Consider the following 21,572-nt stretch of genomic DNA (forward strand, 5'->3'; position numbering starts at 1 on the left):
GCTTTACCTTGTATCTTTGTCCTAGAGGAGACCTGCATTCTGAGGAATTTGTTTGTCTATGTTGTGTTAGCTGCACAAGCATTATTCCCCTTGCCTGAAACTTTTCCCCTGCACTTTGTAACTGAGTTTTCTGGAGGAGCAATGAAGACTTCTACATCTGTAGTCATGATTCCAGGCTATTCACATTTTCCAACTTGAAGCTATTTTTCAAGAGTTTTGAAAGCTTGGAGTCATGTAGCTTTGCATTCTATATATTGAGTGTAAAGTTGTTCCACAGGTATGGCGCAGCTAGGGGAATTTTTAGAAGTCAAAGAGAGCAGTAGAGACTCTTAATAATCTATCCGTATTCTCTGACGTCGTTGCGTGAGAATACCCTGCTGCCAACACGAGATGACTTCAACCTCCGGAGGCTTTTAACCCACTCTTAAAGCACTGATGATCTGGGAAAACAAAATGGTGGACGAGCTCGGGAGAAGACAGTAATTGAGTCAGACAACCATTGAAGCTTTGTCAAAAACTGTTCTCTTGTTTATTAAAGGGTTTACAGACAGTTTATATAGCAAACTTGAGCATAGAAAAAAACACACATATGAGAACATACTTCCCCTTTTAATTCACAGTCTGTCTATCTCAGCAGAATGACAGTTAGACAGCATAGACAGTTTATGGTCTGGGAAGGGGCCTTAATACCGAACTTGGAGGCAGTTAAAGGAAATGTCAGTCTTTAGGACAGTATGTTGTGTAATGCATTCTTGTGTAACTCATGCTCAGTATGGCTGGGAACAAGTTCCTGTTTCTACAGGGCAAAAAATAAGTCTGAACAAATACAGTTCAGCTAGTGATAAGTGGGTGAGAGGTCATTTTCTCAGATCTGCCTAGAAGGCACAATTACGTATGGCATATGGCATGTGGTTAGTTCCTGAGACTTAAATGTTAGTACAGAATGGTTATAGAAAAATGGTTATCTAGCAATCAAAATGGAGTCCCCCCTTATATGCACATTTTCAATCCCCCCTTTTGTCATGACAATGACAATTGACCTCTAGGATATGGGGGTCTCGTATTGGATTTGAATATTATCATAATCAAAGGTATCGGGACTCTAGTGGTGGGAAAAGGAGACAGTCAGGAGCAGTGTGCAGGGGGTAAGCAAGATTGAGGTAAAGAGAGGGACATTGGAATGGTTTCTTTTTCAACCTTTAACTACCTCTCATCTTAGCATATCACAAGTATCGAAGATGTAATTTGTGATTACTCTGTCATTAGGCGATGCTTGGGAAGAATCAAACCATAGTCACAGAATTCCTGCTTCTTGGATTCCAGAACATTTCCAGCTTCAAGATTTTACTCTTCACTGTTTTCCTCATGACTTACATTATGACCTTAAGTAGTAATTTCCTGATCATTATATTGGTGTCAGTCAGTCACCAACTCCACTCTCCCATGTACTTCTTCCTGGCTCACTTGTCCTTATCTGATATCCTACTCACCACGGTTATTGTCCCAAAAATGCTACACCTCATATGGGGAGAAGGTGGCACCATGTCTGTTGCTGGCTGCATTAGTCAACTTCATTTTGTTGCTTGCTCTGGGGCTACAGAGTGTTTTCTTCTCACAGTGATGTCCTACGACCGATACCTGGCCATCTGTCACCCGTTGCATTACACCACCATTATGGATTTCAAGCTTTGCCTCCAGCTGGCGATCTGGTCTTGGTTCCTTGGATTTGTGTTGACTTTAATCGTAATTATTCCGATCAGTCAGTTACAGTTCTGTTGCCCTAATGTCATTGACCATTTCTTCTGTGAATTTGCTGCTCTTCTTAAAGACTCCTGCTCGGACACCTCCTTTATAGAAATTGAAGACTTTGTGCTAGCTGTCCCTGTAGCTTTTTTACCATTTACTTTCATCATTGTGACCTACGTATGTATCTCCCTCTCCATCCTCTGGATCCCCTCCACCACTGGGAGACAGAAAGCATTCTCCACCTGCAGCGCTCACATCACGGTGGTTTGCACATATTATGGGACACTGATTACTATTTACTGTGTTCCATCCATAGGCCACTCATTTAACATAAACAAGATCCTATCTCTGCTGTACATGGTGGTGACTCCATTCTTCAACCCAATCATATACAGCCTGAGGAACCAGGAGATCGGAGCAGCTCTGAGGAGAAGGTTTCACAATAAAACAGTCTTCTTGGATGAAAGGAGAAGGCGGCAACTCAACCTATGAACTTCTTCGAACTGTAAAGATGGTAAGATGATTGATGTTATATTTGTGTAGTTCCCTCTGGAGAAGACATAGTATAGCTTGAAGACAGGTGACCTCTTACTGATGAGATGGGATCCAGGGTGTCCCAGCTCCCAATGGGAAGGTGCAATTTATAGTTAGATGATAATAAAGCTTTGTACAAGATTCAGCACAAATACAAATGTAAAAATTGTTATTGGAATCGCTGATACATTATGGGATTTTCTGTGATATTCTGCGTTATCACTGCCATTAAATCCTATTAAAAATCTGCTTTATAACGTGAAATGCATTTTATCAGTAAATAAAATAAAGCTCGCTACAAATGTACCATACATCATTTGGTAAATTAAAGTATCTGTACCACAAGCGCACCAAACTTGTATATTCCATTTATTGTAGTCAATGTATATTATTGTCACTAGAGATATTACTTGTATAGGCATAATTAATATGGATAAGATAAGTATACATTGTAATAATATAGACAGTAATAATAACATTTGCGATATTAATATTATTTATGTATATGTTTAAAGCATAGATTATATTGTTAATATTATTCATATTGTTTTTAGTATTATTTATATTAATATCAATCACACCACCAAAATGTTTATTAATTAATATAATATCCTGAAAATGTATATCGATTGTATGTATTTGTGTGCAGGAATAGCTTATAATAATTCTTTAAACTTAATTAATTTGGAGATGATTCGTGCTTTAGATTCATTAAGAAAGGCAGAAATGGACTGTACACATTCAATTAGAAAGATGCTCTAAACATCTCACTCATTTCCATGCTTATATATGTCAATAAGGCATTTGACATTTGATTCAGTAAGTGAATACATTGCTGTGCAGCAAGTTCCATAAAGAGTATATAACTGGTGTTTCAGATACAACAGAACAATCTGTCTATACCGTATACTATATGCTGTTCCTTATCAATCCTCAAAGTGCTTTTTATTTTACATCACGTAGTCACTGTCTTTCTTTCTAACAACTGTGGCAGCAGTTGTTGAAATATTGCTGTGCGCATTAGGCTGTGCAGTATATACATTTTCATATTATGGCATGCCAAGTCTGTTTTATATGCCAAAAATGTATGATACAGTATATTATATGCATAAATTAATCACATGCTCAATTCAATACTAATATTGCTATTCTTGCAGCAACGTAAGTGCAACATTTAAATGGAGGATGGAACCACAATTTTGCATTTGTTATTACTTACAGGATAAAGTTTGAATAAACACCTGCTGTTTGTAAGTCTTCCAACATACAGTATCACTTAGATTGCAAGTTCTTCAGTGCAGATATTTTATTTCCTATAGTTTGATTTTGTTTGTTGCACTTATTGTATTAGAATTCTCTGTATTATATTGTCTCTTTTGTAATGTGTCGAGAACACTGTGTGCACATTATAAATATAGATACACACACAAAAACATACATAAAAAATCATTGTAAATGCAACATTGTGGTGAATGTAATTGTTTAAAAATGTTCATTAGTCTGAGGTTGACACTGAACGTATTGAGATATACATTGAGACACTGTGTAAACGGTGTAACATATATTTTGTCTTGCTTAAGAAAAGTTGTATTGGAGTGAACCCAATAAAAAATACACACAGCCCCTGTAAGCTCAGAACCAAAATCCACCACATCATACTGTATATATTGTGTCAAAACAAGTGCTACTAAGATTGTGTCCTCATGTATTCAACAATAGAAAAAAAGTGTGTGTTCCGATCCCGCGCATTTTACAGTAAGTGAGACTTCTTTGTCTTTTGTCACTGTTTTCTCACAAAATTTAATTTTTGATGGTGATGTTTTTAATTTAAAATCAAAACACAATTTCAGAGCCAAAATTCAAAGAAGTTTGATTTAGAACGTGTGTTTTGCTATTTGCACTTCTATATTTATAGTAACTCTGAATTCATCGTGTGTGTTTCACTGTGTGTGTGTGCACCTCAGTATCTGTGTGCGCATCAGTGTGTGTGTGCGTGTCAGTGTGTGTGCGTGTCAGTCAGTGTTTGTGCGCGTTAGTCAGTGTGTGGCACGTATGTCAGTGTGTGTGTGTGTGTGTGTGTGTGTGTGTGTGTGTGTGAGAGCGTCAGTTTGGGTGTGTGTGCATTTCAGTCGGGTGTGTGTGCGGCAGTCGGGGTGTGTGTCAGTCAGTGTGCGTGTGAATCACTGTGTGTGTGTATGTGTCAGTGTGTGTCTTGCAGACTCTCCCAGTGCTATCTCCACCCCTCCCTCTGGCGGTGCTGCTGCGGGGACACGATCCGCTGAGCACTCTCCCCTCCCATGTGGACACGGCACACTGAGCGCACTCCCTCCTTATCATGGGGACACAGCATGCTGAGCGCTCTCCCTCCAGTGGTGCTGCTGCAGGGGGAACATGGTGCGCTGAGTGCTCTGCCCCTTCCCCCTGGCAGTTCTGCTGCAGCGTGGACACAGCACGCTGAGGGTTCTCTCACCCCCTCCCTCTGACGGTGATGCCGCGTAGACACAACATGCTCAGTGCTCTCTCCCCCCTCCTCTGTCTGGCGGTGCTGTGGGGACACAGTGGGTATGGGAGGGGGGGGGGAGGGTTCAGCACACCAATCAGGGGGGAAACGGCACATCACTTGGAGGGGGGAAGTGGCGGGTTCGCTACACCACTTGGGGGGGAGGGTTCGGCACATCCCTCAGGGGGGTGTCCAGCACCCACCAGATCCAACTGTGGAGACATGGCAGTGTTTGGGTCTTCTCTCCCCCCCATGGATATGGTGCTGGCAGACGGATTTTCAGTTTGTCCTCTCTCTCCCCCATGATGGATCCAGCGGGGTCTTCATCCTTAATGTGGTGTGTGTCCACTCCGGTGACTGTCGACGGTGCACTCGTGGGGATGGGGAGTGGGGTATTCGGCAGCTCACTCATGGAGGAGCAGGTGTTCGGCAGCTCACTCGGGAAGGTGTGTGTATGTCCAGCGCTGCTTTCCTCCTCTCCGGTGACTCCTCCAGGTTGAAGCTGGCAACACTGACAGCTTCTTCTGCTAGCAGTGACATCACTTCCGTCACCATCAACTCCATTTACTGCCAGGGAATTTTGCTCATGTGGTGGGTGTGCCCAAAGAATTTCACTTCAAAAAAGGCCTAGTGCTACATCTAACTGGCCATATTTTATAGGTAAATACTTATCTGTATATCGTCTCATAAGCAAGGGGTAATTTAGTTCAATTATTTGGCCAAAGTATTTTAAGCCTACAATCACTTCACGGTATGACCCATCTGTAGGTCCTAACACTGATGCACCTGCATTAAGCTCTCATAACCTCTCTAATGGAAGGAGAGCTCTTCTTAACAGACATAACTAGTTAGACTCTGTGACATTTGAGGGCTTCCTTGCATGGACAGCTCACTTCAGGTACTGCCACAATATTTTGATGGGGTTTAGATCCGGACTTTGACTAGATCTGCTTGTATGTTTAGGATCATTGTCTTGCTGCATGACCCACTTTGACTTCAGCTTCAGCTCTAGCTCACAGATGCATGGCCTGACATTATTCTCTAGAATCTTCTGATACAATGTAGAATTCATAGTTGTGTCAATGATGGCAATCCATCCAAGTCCTGAGGCAGCAAAGCCACCCCAAACCATCACACCCACCACCATGCTTGACGGTTGGAATGATATTCTTCTGTTCGAACACAGTTTTGGTTTTCACCAAACATAACGTTTTTCATTGCGGCTAAAATGTTCTACCTTTGACATCTGTCCAGAGAACATTGTTTCAGAAGTGTTGTGGATCATCTATGTGACTTTTGACAAACTTCAGATGGGCAGCAATGTTCTTTTAAGAGTGCAGTGGTTTCCTCCTTGCTATCCTTACATGAACACCATTCTTGTTCAGTCTTTTTCTGAAAGTGTAGCCATGAATACTCACATTAGCCAAGGCGAAATGGTTTTGTAACACTTTCTTGACTGCTGAGCATCAATAACTGCTCTTCTGAGTTCCTCAGAAATTTAGTTTGACCGTGGCATGACGTGTTTCCACACACGTGTATGGGGAAGACCAAACTCACAAAGTTTCTGATGTTTATATAGGGTGGGGACTCTAACACCTAAAGATCTACCTAATTATTTAAACAGCTGAGTCTAATTATCCCCTTTAATTTAGCTGATAAAACCAGGGACTCACTTACAGTTTACAAACCCGACCCCTAATTAATCATTGTTTGTCTAATTCACACATCATTTTGTTTCAAAAGACATGGAATTAGTTAATATAAATCCTTACCTTGGTGTGCTCCTGTGTTCTCTCTTTTTCTTAATATAAACCCTATTGGAAATTCCATTAGATTCAAGAAGTTATAGAAAAACTATGACATTTCCATAATTATCATTATGGTTCACAAACTTTTTTCCGCCACTGTAAATATATATGTTACTCCCCGCCACTTGCTGAAATACAGGCTGCAGGGTTTGTGTCTATACTTTGTCTATGTGCGCATGCGTGTCTATGCAACGCATAGGCTATGCGCATCATTGAACAGGGAGGAGAATTTCAGAGGGAAAGGGTGGGGGATGAGTTTCTCTACACATGAGGCAAAGATAGAAAATTAGTGAGAAGGCTGTGTGGCTGCAAGTGGGAGGTTTCCCACTTGATAGAAACAAACTAGGGGAAGGTTGATGGCTTTGTCTATTCTAAGCAAACAGCCAGTTAATAGCGTGACCAAATGCCACAGCTAACCCCAGCACTAATGTGAACACCAAACATTGTCATACAGTACTGTTTTATAAAAAAAATGTCATCTTGCATTTGCAATATTTTGCAGTGTATTAAAGTATAATAATGTATACAGTATATTTCTACAGTATGTGCCCACTACTCTAAAAATATGGTACTGTATACAAGTGTCTAAATAATGTCAAAATAATGTACACTGTATGTCTAATAATGTATACAGCATATCGCAACAGTATTTAAAGGGTTCAAAATTATAATGTTTCAGTCTTCCATCGAAATCTTCATGCTGATGATTTGACATTTTGAATTCTGTAATTTAATTGTGAAATTATTTACTGTACACTGTTAATAAAAAATAATTAAATGCTTACAGTACAGTCTGCAAATGCGCATATTTAATGTGTGTGTATGTGATAATGTAAACTAATTTGTAATATCGAGACATCTAATCTGACAAATTATATAGGTAAATAATATATTTTTCTTCTCATAAGTAATGGTCATTTACTTAAATTCTTTGGCCAAAGCATTATAAGCCTGCCACAATGTCACTGTAAACCCCTTTCTGCAGATCCTACACTACCTGTAAACATTCTCTTCATCTCTCTAATGGAGGAAGAATGTCTCAATGGACTGGTCATTCACAAGTGTAACACGGGACCTGCTATTAAATGTGGGCTGGGTGATCTTAAAATCTAGGTGGAGGAGGCTCAAACCTCCCAGCAATTGTAGCCAATTGACATTTAAAACACACACAGTGTCAGCAAGCTCAAAACGCAAACCCACTATACTAAATATAAATATATTTGTGTAAAAAAGAAAGCTACAGGGTTAAAAAATAATAACAAGAAATTCCACACCTCATAGGGAGGCACACATTCACAACATCTTGCCTTCTAACCTATATCCCAGAAGATAGAAGCAAGAGGGGTGCACTTGATGTAAACAAAAATGGACTCAATGTCCACTTTCACCAGAAAATCTCCAACTGGCGCCCTGTCAAACGATGCCTACCTGTCACGCCCGTATGCCCACAGACCTGGAAAGACCCCAATACTAGGTGGGAAGGGTATGACCATGCACCCACAGCAGGGGGGGCGTGCCCGGAGTGTGGTATGGCATTGCCGGGCCTGTTGAAAGATAGTTAGTGATACTTGCAACGCCTTGGGAGTACAGAGTAAGAGTAGTGGTGTCCTTGCGCCAGTGTCCAGGGATCCAGAAGTCAGAGTTGTCAAGTTCGTAAGCCAAAGTCCAGGGGTTACAGAAGTCAGCAAGGTAGAGTTCGTATGCAGGGTTCAAGGGCAACAGAGAGCAGAGTAGTCCAGAACGAGCCAAGGTCAAACCAGGGAAATCCAGGGATAAGCAGGAGCAGGAACAAGCTGAAACACAGAGGAGAGCCAAGCATAGGACTGCACACACAGGGGTAACAAAAGCTATGCAGAGCAATGAGAGAACGGACAGACAGGGGTTATAAAGGAGGGAACACCAATAGGAGAGAGAGGAGGAGCAGAAGGTGAAGTGGGAGACAGCAGGGATAGGTGAGGAGGAGAAGAGGAGGAGACAGAGGAGCCAGTGAGAGAGATTGCCTGCAGGGTATGAGAGGAGGAGCCAGGAGGCTGAAAAACCCTAGAAGAGGCGCGTGTGCACGCGCCCTCTGTAAACTGAGAGTGCGCGCGTACCGGCTGCGTCACGAGGTGCACGGAGCGCCGCGCCACGGGGACACTCATAGAGGATGAGGGAGGAATGGAGGGGACAGCCGTCGGAGGTAAAGGGATAGGAGTAGAGACTGAGGGGAGCTGAGAGTGGGGAACGCCGCAGCAGGGGCTCGGGAACCAAGCGGGTGCGTGAGTCTTGCGGGGAACGCGCAGTGGTGCTGGGATGACGTCAGAGGCTGCCGGAGAGGTACAGGTGTGGGTAAAGGAAGGAAGGCTGGCAGGGGAAGGAACAGAGAGGATAGGCGAGCGTGGGGTGTCAGGGACACAAGGGGAAGGAATCCCCTGAACCGTCACAATATCCCCCCCTTGAGGATCTATCTCCGAGCGATCCAGCCACGGTTTCTGGGGAAATTTTAGATGAAACTGTTGAAGGAGTTTCGGGACATGAATGTGACGTGCCGGTACCCATGAACGCTCCTCCGGACGATAGCCATTCCAGTGGACGAGGAACTGGAGATTGTTTTTAGACCAGCGTGAGTCGATGAGAGATTGGACCTCGTACTCTTGTTGTCCTAGGGTGGACACTGGGTTCGGTTTACGGGACGGGTCTGGAAAATGCGAGCTCTGTACAAAAGTCTTAAGTAGGGAGATATGAAATACGGAAGGAATCCTCATGGTGGGAGGTAGAGCAAGACTGTAAGCGACTGGGTTGACTTTTTCTATGATTTTGAATGGGCCCAGAAATCTTGGTGACAGTTTAGGAGATGGAGTTTTAAGCCTGATGTTCTTCGAGGACAACCACACTCTGTCACCAGGCTTGAATGAGGGACCCGGTTGGCGATGATGATCCGCCTTGGTTTTTTGTTTGGCAACAGCAGATAGTAGGGATCTGAGAATCCTTTTCCAAGAGTTCTGTAGGGTCGTAACATGAGAATAAGCTGCAGGAACGCCAGAAGGGGGAGAAGAGAGAGGAAGACTGCTGGAGTGAAAGCCGAAATTAATGAAAAAGGAAGACTCTTGGGAAGACTCATTCTTGAGAGAGTTGATTGCAAATTCGGCCCATGGTAACAGGTCCACCCAGTTGTCCTGTGACTCCGATACGAAACATCTGAGATATTGCTCAAGGGTTTGATTCATCCTTTCGGTCTGACCGTTGGTCTGAGGATGATATCCAGAAGAAAAAAGGAGAGAAATTCCGAGTCTCTGGGAAAACGCCCACCAGAACTTAGAGATGAATTGAGACCCTCTGTCAGAGACAATAGAAATGGGAACGCCATGTAATCTAAAAATTTCCTTGGAAAAAACATCGGCCTGAGTAGCAGAATTAGGAAGACCCTTGAGGGGAATAAAGTGTGAATGTTTAGAAAATCTGTCTACTATGACAAGAAAGTATTCATTCCTTTGGAGTTGGGAAGTTCGACAATGAAATCCATCGAGATGTGTTTCCAGGGTTGCTCCGGAATGGGGAGAGGCATGAGGAGGCCAGAGGTTTTGTGGTGGAGCGTCTTACTCTGGGCACATACAGGACAAGCACTAGTAAAGTCAAAAATGTCTTTGTTCATCCTCGGCCACCAAAATGTCCGTTTAATAAGGTCTGCTGTTCTCTTGAAGTCTGGATGACCGGCAGATCTAGAGGAATGACACCAAAGAAGAATCTTGTGGCGAAACCGTGAAGCTGCGAATAAGCGCCCTTCTGGTACCCTGAACCTGCTGGGAATGTGAGCCTGGGCTTTGTTGATTTCGTCCAACACATCAAAACTATTAGCGGAGATTATGCATTTGGCAGGAAGAATAGGTTCCGTGGGTGCATTAGATTCATTTTCCGTGGCGAACTGGCGAGAGAGAGCGTCCGCTTTGACATTTTTGGTACCAGCAATGTATGAAATGGTATAGTTAAAGCGGGAGAAGAAGAGAGACCACCGAGCTTGACGAGATCCCAACCGTCGGGCCACCTCGATTTACAGCAAATTTTTGTGGTCGGTGAGGATAGCCACAGGTTCCTTGGTGCCTTCTAAAAGATGCCTCCATTCTTGAAGAGCCAGTTTAATGGCCAAAAGTTCACGATTACCAACATCATAATTTCTTTCGGCAGATGAAAATTTCCGTGAAAAAAAACCACAGGGATGGAGTCTTTCTTGGGGAGAAGATCTCTGAGAGAGAACTGCACCAGCACCTAAGTCCGAAGCGTCGACTTCCAAGGTGAAGGGAAGAGAGGTATCTGGATGGCGTAGGATGGGTGCGGACACAAAAGCTTTCTTAAGGACCTCGAAAGCAACAATAGCTTCAGGAGACCAGGAGGTGGGATCGGCGCCTTTTTTGGTCAGGGCGGCGATGGGAAGAGCAATAGAAGAATTTTTTTTGATGAATTTCCTGTAATAATTGGCAAAGCCAAGGAAACGCTGCAAAGCCTTGAGCGAATTAGGCAGCGGCCAGTCGAGAACAGATTTTAATTTTTCTGGAAAAAATGAGAATGTCATCCAGATATACTATGACAAATGTCCCCAACACATCCCGGAAGATGTCGTTCATGAACTCTTGAAAGACGGCAGGAGCATTGCATAAGCCAAAGGGCATAACTAGATACTCATAATGTCCGATCGCGTATTTAACGCGGTTTTCCACTCGTCCCCCTCTCTTATGCGAATGAGATTATAGGCCGCTCTTAAGTCGAGCTTCGAAAAGATAGAGGCCCCCTGGAGACGGTCGAACAGTTCAGAGGTTAAGGGAAGAGGATACCGATTCTTTACCGTGATCTTATTGAGTCCGCGAAAGTCTATGCATGGCCTAAGTGATCCATCCTTCTTCTTCAAGAAGAAGAAGCCTGCCCCGGCAGGGGAGGTAGAGTTGCGGATGAATCCTTTTTCCAAATTTTCTTGAATGTAGGACATCATGGCCTCAGTTTCAGGAACGGACAAAGGATATGACTTCGACTTTGGACGGATGGTCCCAGGAATCAAATCGATAGGACAATCGTATGGACGATGGGGAGGTAGAACCTCAACTTTCATCTTGTTGAACACATCCAAGTACTCATGATACACGGTTGGTAGGATCGATAGATTGGAAGGAACGGAATCCAGGCCGGCAATCACCGCAACAGGAGGAGCCGTAGGAGCAGAGTCAGCGGAAGAAGGCCACTGGATAGGCAGGGTGCTGGTCCAATCAATGTGAGGATTGTGGAGTTGAAGCCAAGGCAATCCTAAAATAAGTTGAACAGTAGGAGAATGGAAGATATCGAAAATTATTACCTCTTTATGACCGTCGGCCAAGGTCAATGTGAGAGGAACGGACTCCCAGATGATTAATGCTGGCTGGAATGGTCGACCGTCGATGGCCTCGAGACCAATAGGTGCTTTTCTTCTAACCATAGGGATTTGATTCTCAGAGGCGAAGGTTTGGTCCAGGAAGTTACCACCAGATCCAGAATCAATGAAAACTTTTACCTGCAGGAAAAGGTCAGGACCCTCCAGAGTGGAAGGAAGCATACATTTCTTTGGGAGATTTTCAGGGAGAGAGGGGCAAGGAGAGACAGTACACAGTAGAAGCCCCTCTACCTTTACTGGGTGTTTCCATTCCCCAGATTCAGGGGACAATTCTGGAGACGATGTTCCGAAGAACCACAGTAGAAACAGAGTCCCTTCTGACGACGTCGCATTCTCTTCGCTACTCGAAGTTGTTGGCTCCCGATTTGCATTGGCTCCGAGGCATCCAGTGCCAGGAGGGATGAAGTAGACAACCTGTGAGAGACAACAGAGGAAGGAAGAGAACGAGAACAGTGTCTCTCATGCCGTTGCTCCTGGGTACGCTGGTCCATGCGTATGCTCAGTGTAATCAACTCCTCCAGGGAAGAAGGCTGGGCATGAGTAGCAAGATCATCCTTCAAGGTGTCAGAGAGTCCGTGATAATATGCAGCGGCGAGTGCCTCATCATTCCATTGGGTCTCTGCGGCAAGAGTACGGTACTCGATTGCGTACTTGGCGGCAGATCTTCGAGCCTGTGAAATATGGAAGAGAGAGAATGCGGCTGTCTCGCGCCGTGCAGGAGTATCAAATACTTGCTGAAATTCACACCTGAATTTAGGATAATCTTGGGTTAGTTCGCTCTTAAGTTCCCAGAGAAGAGAAGCCCAAGCGAGGGCGTCACCGTTAGCAAGGCGTAGATGTAAGCCACCTTAGAACGACCAGTGGGGAACTGAGAGGGGGACATCTCGAATTGCACCTGTTGCTATTCCTCTGTCTAATGGGATACACCTGTGCTTTCTCTTCCAGCCAAGCACAGCCAGACATACTCCTGAGTATGCTCCAACCTCATTGGACAATCTCCCTTTATATGCTCAGCTGCCACACTGGCAAATTGGCTGAGCAGAAACATTCCTGCTAGCGAAGTGTTCACTGCTGTCTTACCTCCACAGTCTTATCCTTCTCCTTGTTCCTTGTTCCTTGTTCCTGACCTTGGCTACTCTTCCAGACTGCACTCTTCTGTTCTCCTGACCACGGCTACGTACGACCATCCGCACTTCTCCAATACTGACCTCGGGAAAGTACCACAATAATCAGCCTCTCTCCAAACCAGACCACGGCTAAGTACATCCTACGATCCGCTACTCTCCTACACCGACTTCTGCAAGTATTACTGACCATCCAGATCTCTCCAACCGACCCGGCTACCTCAACCAATCTACACTCCAGATGCGCCCACGCGGCTGTGGGTTGGTGTTATATCAAATCCTCACCTCAGCCTCACGGTCATCAAGTCAAAACACAGATCTCGAATTGTTGATGTCAATTTGGAGGCTGAACTAAGATGTGCATTGAGTTCAGATATTCAGCCAAAGTTTATGCAACTTGTCAGAAATAAGGATTGCCAAATATCGAATTAAATTATCTAACATTTTAAATTTTAACCATTTTCATCGTTTGTGTCTGCCGCAGTTGTAACTGAGTAGTCAAAGTGTTCATGTTTTGAATAAACTAGTTCAAACAGTGTGTGTTGTTTGAAATTTTTGCATGTGCAACAAAATAACTCAATTTTTACATGGTGTGGCTATTTTCACTTCAAATTCGCCACACCTGTGGCTACATTGAAAAATAGGTTGCCCACCCCTGATCTAGAGTGCACACTGCAACTTATAAAGACTTGTATGACCCCTTGTGGTCATTTGTGTTGCTTTGCATTTGCAATAGTTTGCAGTGTATTAAAGTATAATAATGTATACAGTATATCTCTATGTGCCCACTACACTTAAAATATGGTATAAAAGTGTCTAAATAATGTCTAAATAGTGTGTATGTCTAATAATGTATACAGTATATCGCAACAGTATTAAAAGGGTTATAAATGATAACATTTTAGACTTCCATCGACATCTTCATTCTGATGATTTGACATTTTGAATTCTGTAAAATAATTGTGAAATAATTTACTGTATAGTATTAATAAACAATAATGAAATGCTTACAGTACAGTCTGCATATATGCATATTTAATGTGTGCATGCGTTAATGTACACTAATTTGTACATGAGTTAATGTGTCTATGGAATGCATATATGGGTCATTTGGGGTATGCCAGTTCTACTGTAGAGTTGTACAGTATACTACTGTATTTAAACTTGAGCACATGTATATTTATCTTGATTAGACACTTTGAAAATTGGGTGTCAGTAACCCACTGTCGATTCAATGGTGGTGTGCTGTATGTAGATGCTTGAGTCGATCAGGTAGTTGGGATTTAGGCTCATCTCGTTTTCAGCGTTGGTTGGTCTGTACTTGTAATGGTATTGGGGCAAGCACAGGAGTTGGAGCACGTGTTGGATGGACCAGTTCAGGAAGGTCTATAATTAATCTATTGTTCACGGCCAATATCATTTTCCTTCAAAATTTGCCATGATCGAACATTCCCATCCACGATGTGCGCAGTGCTCAGCAGCAACCCCTCTTGCCGGGACATGAAGGTAATCCAATAAAGCAATCATTCATGCTTAAGTTGTGTGATAGAATTCCTCCACCCTTCTTGGTTTGGTGTTTTTCTTTTGTAGTTGTCATACTTATCAAGGATATACTCATAGATCTCAGACAGAGTTGCTCTTTTATCTGTCCCGATGGGAATGTCACAATATATCATATAGGCATAACTACAAACCAGTCTTGTGTGGCAAGAAGTTGTAAGCGCCATGTCCCATGCCATGCACAGTACAAATGTTATAACATACTGTGGATTCCATAAATGCATAGTGTATTTTTTAATAAAGTGTGAAACTGCAACAGTAGATATGTACAGTATTGTACAAGGTCATTAAGACAAAGACACATCTGTACATTTATCTTCTCCTCCAACACCTGCTCTCACTGCATTGTACCATTCAGAGTCCCATAGGCAAAGATATTCAGTGCGCCACATGCCGGACACGCACAATAATAATTCCGTCTGACCACAAAACACAAAGTTCAAGTAGTTCAGTAGTGGCTCACTGCGGCACAGTGCGGTGAGGTGCACGGCGAGGCCAGCGGATGAGTTGAAAACTTTTTGGGGCCAATGACAAATAAACAAAAGGCAAAAAAAATAATAATGTGACATCCAATCTGACAAATTATATAGGTAAATACTATCTATTCTTTTTCTCATAAGAAATGGTCATTTAGTTAAATTCTTTGGCCAAAGCATTATAAGCCTGCCACAATGTCACAATAAACCCCTTTTTGAAGATCCTACACTACCTGTAAACATTCTCTTCATCTCTCTAATGGAGGAAGAATGTCTCAATGGACTGGTCATTCACAAGTGTAACACGGGACCTGCTATTAAATGTGGGCTGGGTGATCTTAAAATCTAGGTGGAAAGGCTCAAACCTCACCGCAATTGTAGCCAATTGACATTTAAAACACACAGTGTCAGCAAGCTCAAAACGCAAACCCACTATACTATATATAAATATATTTGTGTAAAATAGAATGCTACAGGGTTAAAAAATAATAACAAGAAATCCCACACCTCATAGGGAGGCACACATTCACAACAACTTGTCTTCTAACCTACATTCCAGAAGATAGAACCAAGAGGGGTGCACCTGATGTAAACAAAAATGAACTCAATGTCCACGGTCACCAGAAAATCTCCGAATGGCGCCCTGTCAAACAAAGTCTACTAAACCCTACATGAATCTCGTCAATCACATAATTCGCCTACAATCCTTCACGAAAGGAGAAGGTTGTGAATAAGCCAAAATTAGTCTGGCTTCTTCTTGGATATCCTCAATCCTTCGACATGGGAAAATTGGAATGGATCCGCCCTCCTATCAAACTCAACCTCCTTCCTCAGTTTGATCCTCCTCACATCCCGGTGCATCCCAAGCAACTTACGTTTCCTTCCACAAAGAGCCACTTCTGCCTCATTAAAGGGAATTAAAAAATCTTTCCCAAAACCATTTCAAAGAATACCCACTGCCACCCTGGTACTCACAGCTTTCCGAGAAAACCCACATTGACCGAGGGGTTTGCTTCACTGCCCCCTTGATACCAATTGCCATCAACTACCTCAAGACCTTCATGAAAGACTCCCTACCATCAAATCTAGCCACACTCGCCAATCTAGCGACTCGCACCCCATGGCCCTGATCTCCCATCACAGGGGTCCCCACCAAAGACCTACCTTTGGTTTAATGGTGCATAACCATGTGCTTTTCCTTTTGACATTAATATCACAAGGGAACCATATGGTTAATGCGTTTAGGCTATAAATAGCCATTAGGGATAGTAGAGCTCCAATTTCACCTGAGGAAGTGACAATCCAAGTCACGAAACTCGTAGGGTGGAGATTGTTTGGGTTCGTCAGCTCTGAGGTAGAGCTATCGATGCAGCGATGAAATCATCAGGGAGGAGTCATCTCAAGTTGTGGCGAGAGGAGCGACGCTGACCCCAGCTACTAGCGCTGTGCTCCGGAGACTCAAGCTACGGACGACATCTTTAAATTAATATATCAAAAATTAGAAGAAAATATGTTTTTAACACCTATACCTTCTAGCTAGAAGCTCATTCAGTGTAGCACTCCTGGGACAGTTAAAATATAACTTTTATTAAGTCTCATATAAAATAAAGTGTGCATATATTGAAAATAAAGAACACAATATTCAAATACAATGGAGGATGTTGCAGTGATGGAGTGAGGTTGAAATAAATTACCCAATAAGCGTTATCTGAATATATATAAATAAATACGCACTCAGGGACAACCAAAAGACCAAATTCTAGAAGGATAAGGTATCTCAATTCTATATAGGATTGTGATATAGAAATGTGCAATATAACAAAAATGCAGTCACAAACACAGCATACCGATCAAACCAACCTATGATCACTAAGTGTAAAGTCCACCACTGTAATACTAATGGATACTGAAAATAATAAACCTATGCCTGTGAAAATCACAATGTATGGTAAACAATATCAATTAATATAGGGTGGAGACTGACATCCTGCAATTAAGGTGGAGGACTGAACACAATCATAGGTTGGTGGTATGTGGATTAATCCTGTGTGTGACTGCAAAGGACATGTGATATAATAACACTATGCAGTCAAATTGTATTCAACCTGTAGCTGAACAAATAAGGCACAACATGTGATATAATAACACTATGCAGTAAAGTTGTATTCAACCAATAACTGAACAAATAAGGCACATTTAAAATGCTGCTGTGAGACAAATAAAGCCTTGTATCTACTGTAGCTCAGACCTTGAAAAAACGGATCACTCACTAGACAAACATAGATATATAAATGCTAATGCATATATCAGACCAACAGCAGATTACCGGCTAATAGGTCCTTTATAATAGTGTGTGTCTATAACACAGGTGATCACAGTGATTCTGTCAAAAAGTTCTAAGTTACATATGCACACAAAGGTGCCTGATATAAGTATAAACAAAGCAGCTCCCAGCAGTTAGCAAACACATTCCTCAGTCTGTGCACATGTTGTAAATGCCGACGGCAGTGAATGGCACGCCGCCAGTAACTGATACAATGTCAGGGTCAGCAGAGATACAAATTACCCTCCTGTTACACTGCACAGCAACCTCCAGGATGCCCTATGCGTTTCCCTCCTACACGGAGGTTCGTCAGGGGCGAATGAGTGGCAGTAGAGGAGAGTCTGGTGATTTATAGCGTCTCAAGTTGTCAAGGCAACCAATCACCAATCAGATTGCGCATTGAAATAAGCGCTCCTGATCACATAGTAGAAAGCTCTATCTGCCACTGAGTATGCAAACTCACAATTAAAATATACAAAGTGTGTTAAAAATATATAAACCAAGGTAAATATCAAAAGGGACAGCAGTTATTATGGTAGTGAAAGGCCAATGAACTTAATAAAATCTACAAATTCTTGAGCTTTATTTATATTGGTCTGAGCAGGGTAAATTGAAACCTAGTCTGCACACTTCTATCACAAGTTAAGGATACCTAATAAGGGGAGATGAATCATAGTCTGCAAATACTACTCTATCTTCTCTGTCTGAATATATGTCAGCAAAAAAAATAAGGAAAATACCTTATTGATGTATACTCGATAATCTGAGGATATTAGTATACATAGTAACATGAACAATACACACATATGTTCATGTTATAGGGGGGTGAGTGTCCTGTCCATTCTCTATGTAAATAAAGGGGGTGTAAGTAAAGCCTTCATTCAGGCCATGTGGATAGAGAGTTTTTAGTTTATAAATGCACTCTGCTTCACATTTAAGCAGCCTGTTATCAATATTGCCACCTCGTATATTGTTTTTGAGGTGTTCTAAGCCAATGAATGAAAGGCATCTAACATCCCCTTTATGAAATTGGTTCACATGACGGGCCACTGGAGTGTCAATTTCATTGATAACTGAGTTTACATGCTCAAGAACACTCCGTCTGAACTCTCTGATGGTTTTTCCCACGTATCTTTGTCCGCATGTACATTTTATTAAATATACCACATTGATTGTTTTGCAGTTTATATATTGTCTGATATCATATGATCTTGTCTTGTCACTATTTTGAAATGATTTGGCTGGTTTTATATATTGACAGGCTTTGCTGCTTTTGCATTGGAAGGTGCCCATTATAGGAAGTTGTAACCACGTTGGTTTGTTTTGCCTTTGGAAGTGGCTGTGTACTAGGCCATCATAGAGGTTAGCTGACCGTCTGCTGGTAATGCTAGGTGTATCCTTCAAAACCTTGGTAAGATCCGCATCTGATTTGAGAATGTGCCAGTGTTTAGAAAATATAGTTTTAATTTCCTTTCACCTATTATTATAGGTTCCTATACACCGCACCTCTTTACTAGGAGGTCTTGTTGTTGTTGTGAAGAGTTTGTCTCTGTCACTCTCTAGTGCCCGTTTGTAGGCATGTTTAAGGGTTCCTAAGGGGTAGCCACGATCTAAAAATCTATCCCTCAAGTCCTTTGCCTGAATCTGATAATCCTGTAATGTTGAACAATTTTGTCTAAGGCGTAGGTACTGTCCAATTGGGATACCCTTAATTAGTGATGGTGGGTGTAGGCTGGAAGCATCCAATAGACTGTTGGTGGCAGTTTGTTTACGGAAAACCGTAGTCTGTATATCACCATGTTCATTCTTGGAAATCTGTAAATCAAGGAAGGAAATAGCACTGGTACTGTAAGCAGATGTTAGTTTGAGATTTAATTGATTGTGGTTAAGTTTGGCCACAAATTCGATAAGCAAAGATTGAGGCCCGTTCCATATTAACAAGATGTCATCTATGAATCTAAGCCATATTTCGATGTGACTAGTGTATTCAGTAAGTTCATCTGTGAATACAATTTGATCTTCCACCAGCCCAGGTACAAGTTGGCATAAGTGGGGGCACATGATGTGCCCATTGCTGTACCCTGGGTCTGGTGGTAGATGCTGCCATCAAAAAGAAAATAATTATGGCAAAGAACAAATTCGATGAGGTCCATCATAAAAGTATTATGATCCATAAAGCTTGGTCCCCTGTTAGAAAGAAAATGTCTGCATGCATTGAGGCCACTAGCATGGATGATACTAGAATACAAGGATTCGACGTCAAGAGTCACCAATAAGGTGTCTGCATACGTATGAATACTATTTAGTCTTAATAATGTATCTTTAGTGTCTTTGATATGGGATGGGAGAGTTGTGACAAACGGACGCAGAATTTGGTCAAGGTAAATGCTGATATTCTCAGTCAGATTATTGTTTCCCAAAACTATCGGTCTGCCTGGCGGTCTCTTTTGATCCTTATGTATTTTGGGTAAAATATAGAAGGTCGCCATTGTCGGTGTTTTGGGAAGCAGAAAGTCAAGTTCCTTTTGATCAATAAGTTTTTTCTGAAATGCATTTTTCAAAATTGTGTTGAGTTCTTTGGTAAATTTTACTGTGGGATCTCGATCTAATATTTGATAGCTGTTTATATCTTTGAGAATACATAGTATATATCATTGCATTGGGTGACACGAACAGGTGTAACAGTTTTACCGGTCTATAACTGGATGTCTTTTGATGCAAGCGGATCACTCTTTGACAAAGGCCTGACAGGCTGAAATGCGTCAGAGGATCCGCTTGCACCTTGTGCAAATAAAGCTTCTTTTATTACTACACATTCAGCCTTCACTGCTTCATTTTCGGCTGTGCGGCGTTTTTCTCTCACCGAGAGGATATTCACATCTTTGAGAATGCGTTTGCATTCCTTGACATATTGTTCTGTGTCCATGATGATAATATTTTCGCCCTTATTAGAAGGTTTAATTACGATTTCCTTCTGTGACATAAGATCTTTTAATGCAGTATTTTCCTCTCTTGTGATGTTATTTTTCATATGTATTCTAGTTTTCATATTTTCCAAGTCTTTGGTGACTAAATCCGTAAAGACCTCTATCTGTGGGCAAATAGACATGAGGGGTGTGAATCTACTTTTAGGTCTCAAATTAGTGAATGGACCCTCCTGGACAGTTCTACTAGATTCATTATCTTCAAGTAAAGAAACGAGCTCTTGTAGGTGTGTTTGATCTGTAGAGGTGAGGCCTGTGTTTTCAATGTCGCGTTTAGCTCTTTTAGAGTGAAATTTATGGAGAAGTAATTTCCGAGAAAATAGATTGAGGTCCTTAATCCAACCAAACAGAATAAAATCCTTGGTAGGTGAAAAGGATAACCCCTTTTCCAATAAGGATATATGGTCAGTAGTTAATGATATTTTGGATAGATGAAATACTCTCAATCTATTTATCGGTGCTTCATCTTCATTTATTTCCTGCAATTGCCTCGACCTGATTTTTCCTTTTGCTTTTTCCCTCCTCGCCTCGTTGGTCTTTGGTGGGTGAGTATTCTAAAAAAGTGGCTTTTTCCACGTTAGTATTGATTCTACTAGTAGAAGATTGAGGACCTAGTAATCTAGATTCAGCATTAGTCCCTGTCTCTGTTTCAGAAGTTTCTGCTTCAGAAGATGAGTAATTTATTGTGTTTTGTCTTCTCTTTTTGGATGTTTTATAACTATAAACTTGATGCAAACTATAATCAAGACTATCGCGCTGAAATTTTCTGTATTTTCTATCCTTAATTTCACTTCTAAACTTAGCAATTTCCCTTTCAAGTTTGGTTTCCATTTCATCAAACTTAGTGTTTGTTCTGAAGTCTTCCAATTTTGAATAGATAATAATCTCGTTTGTTGAGTTTCAGCCAACAATTTAATTAGGGCCAAGGAGCAAGTAGATAAAATAGTTTCCCATTTCTTTGTGAATTACATCTTTTAATAATACATCTTTAAATTACACCAAGACAACACATTGTAAGTATACTTTTTGTCTTGCGCATTTTAATAAATAGTATCAACGAGAACATGCTATGTTTATTTTATTGATTCATGGGTACACATCTGTTGGATACTGTGTGTCATTCGA

The 21,572-nt window shown here is 41.9% G+C and overlaps 1 protein-coding gene across 1 annotated transcript; it reads left to right on the forward strand.

The window, feature by feature from the left end:
• The first annotated feature begins 1,269 nt into the window (after positions 1-1,269).
• Positions 1,270-2,238, forward strand: LOC142470978 (olfactory receptor 6B1-like). Its single transcript, XM_075577781.1, has one exon. The coding sequence runs from the start codon at positions 1,270-1,272 to the stop codon at positions 2,236-2,238; it is 969 nt and encodes a 322-aa protein (XP_075433896.1).
• Positions 2,239-21,572: the final 19,334 nt, after the last annotated feature.

This window comes from Ascaphus truei, chromosome 20, assembly GCF_040206685.1.
Source record: "Ascaphus truei isolate aAscTru1 chromosome 20, aAscTru1.hap1, whole genome shotgun sequence".
NCBI lineage: Eukaryota > Metazoa > Chordata > Amphibia > Anura > Ascaphidae > Ascaphus > Ascaphus truei.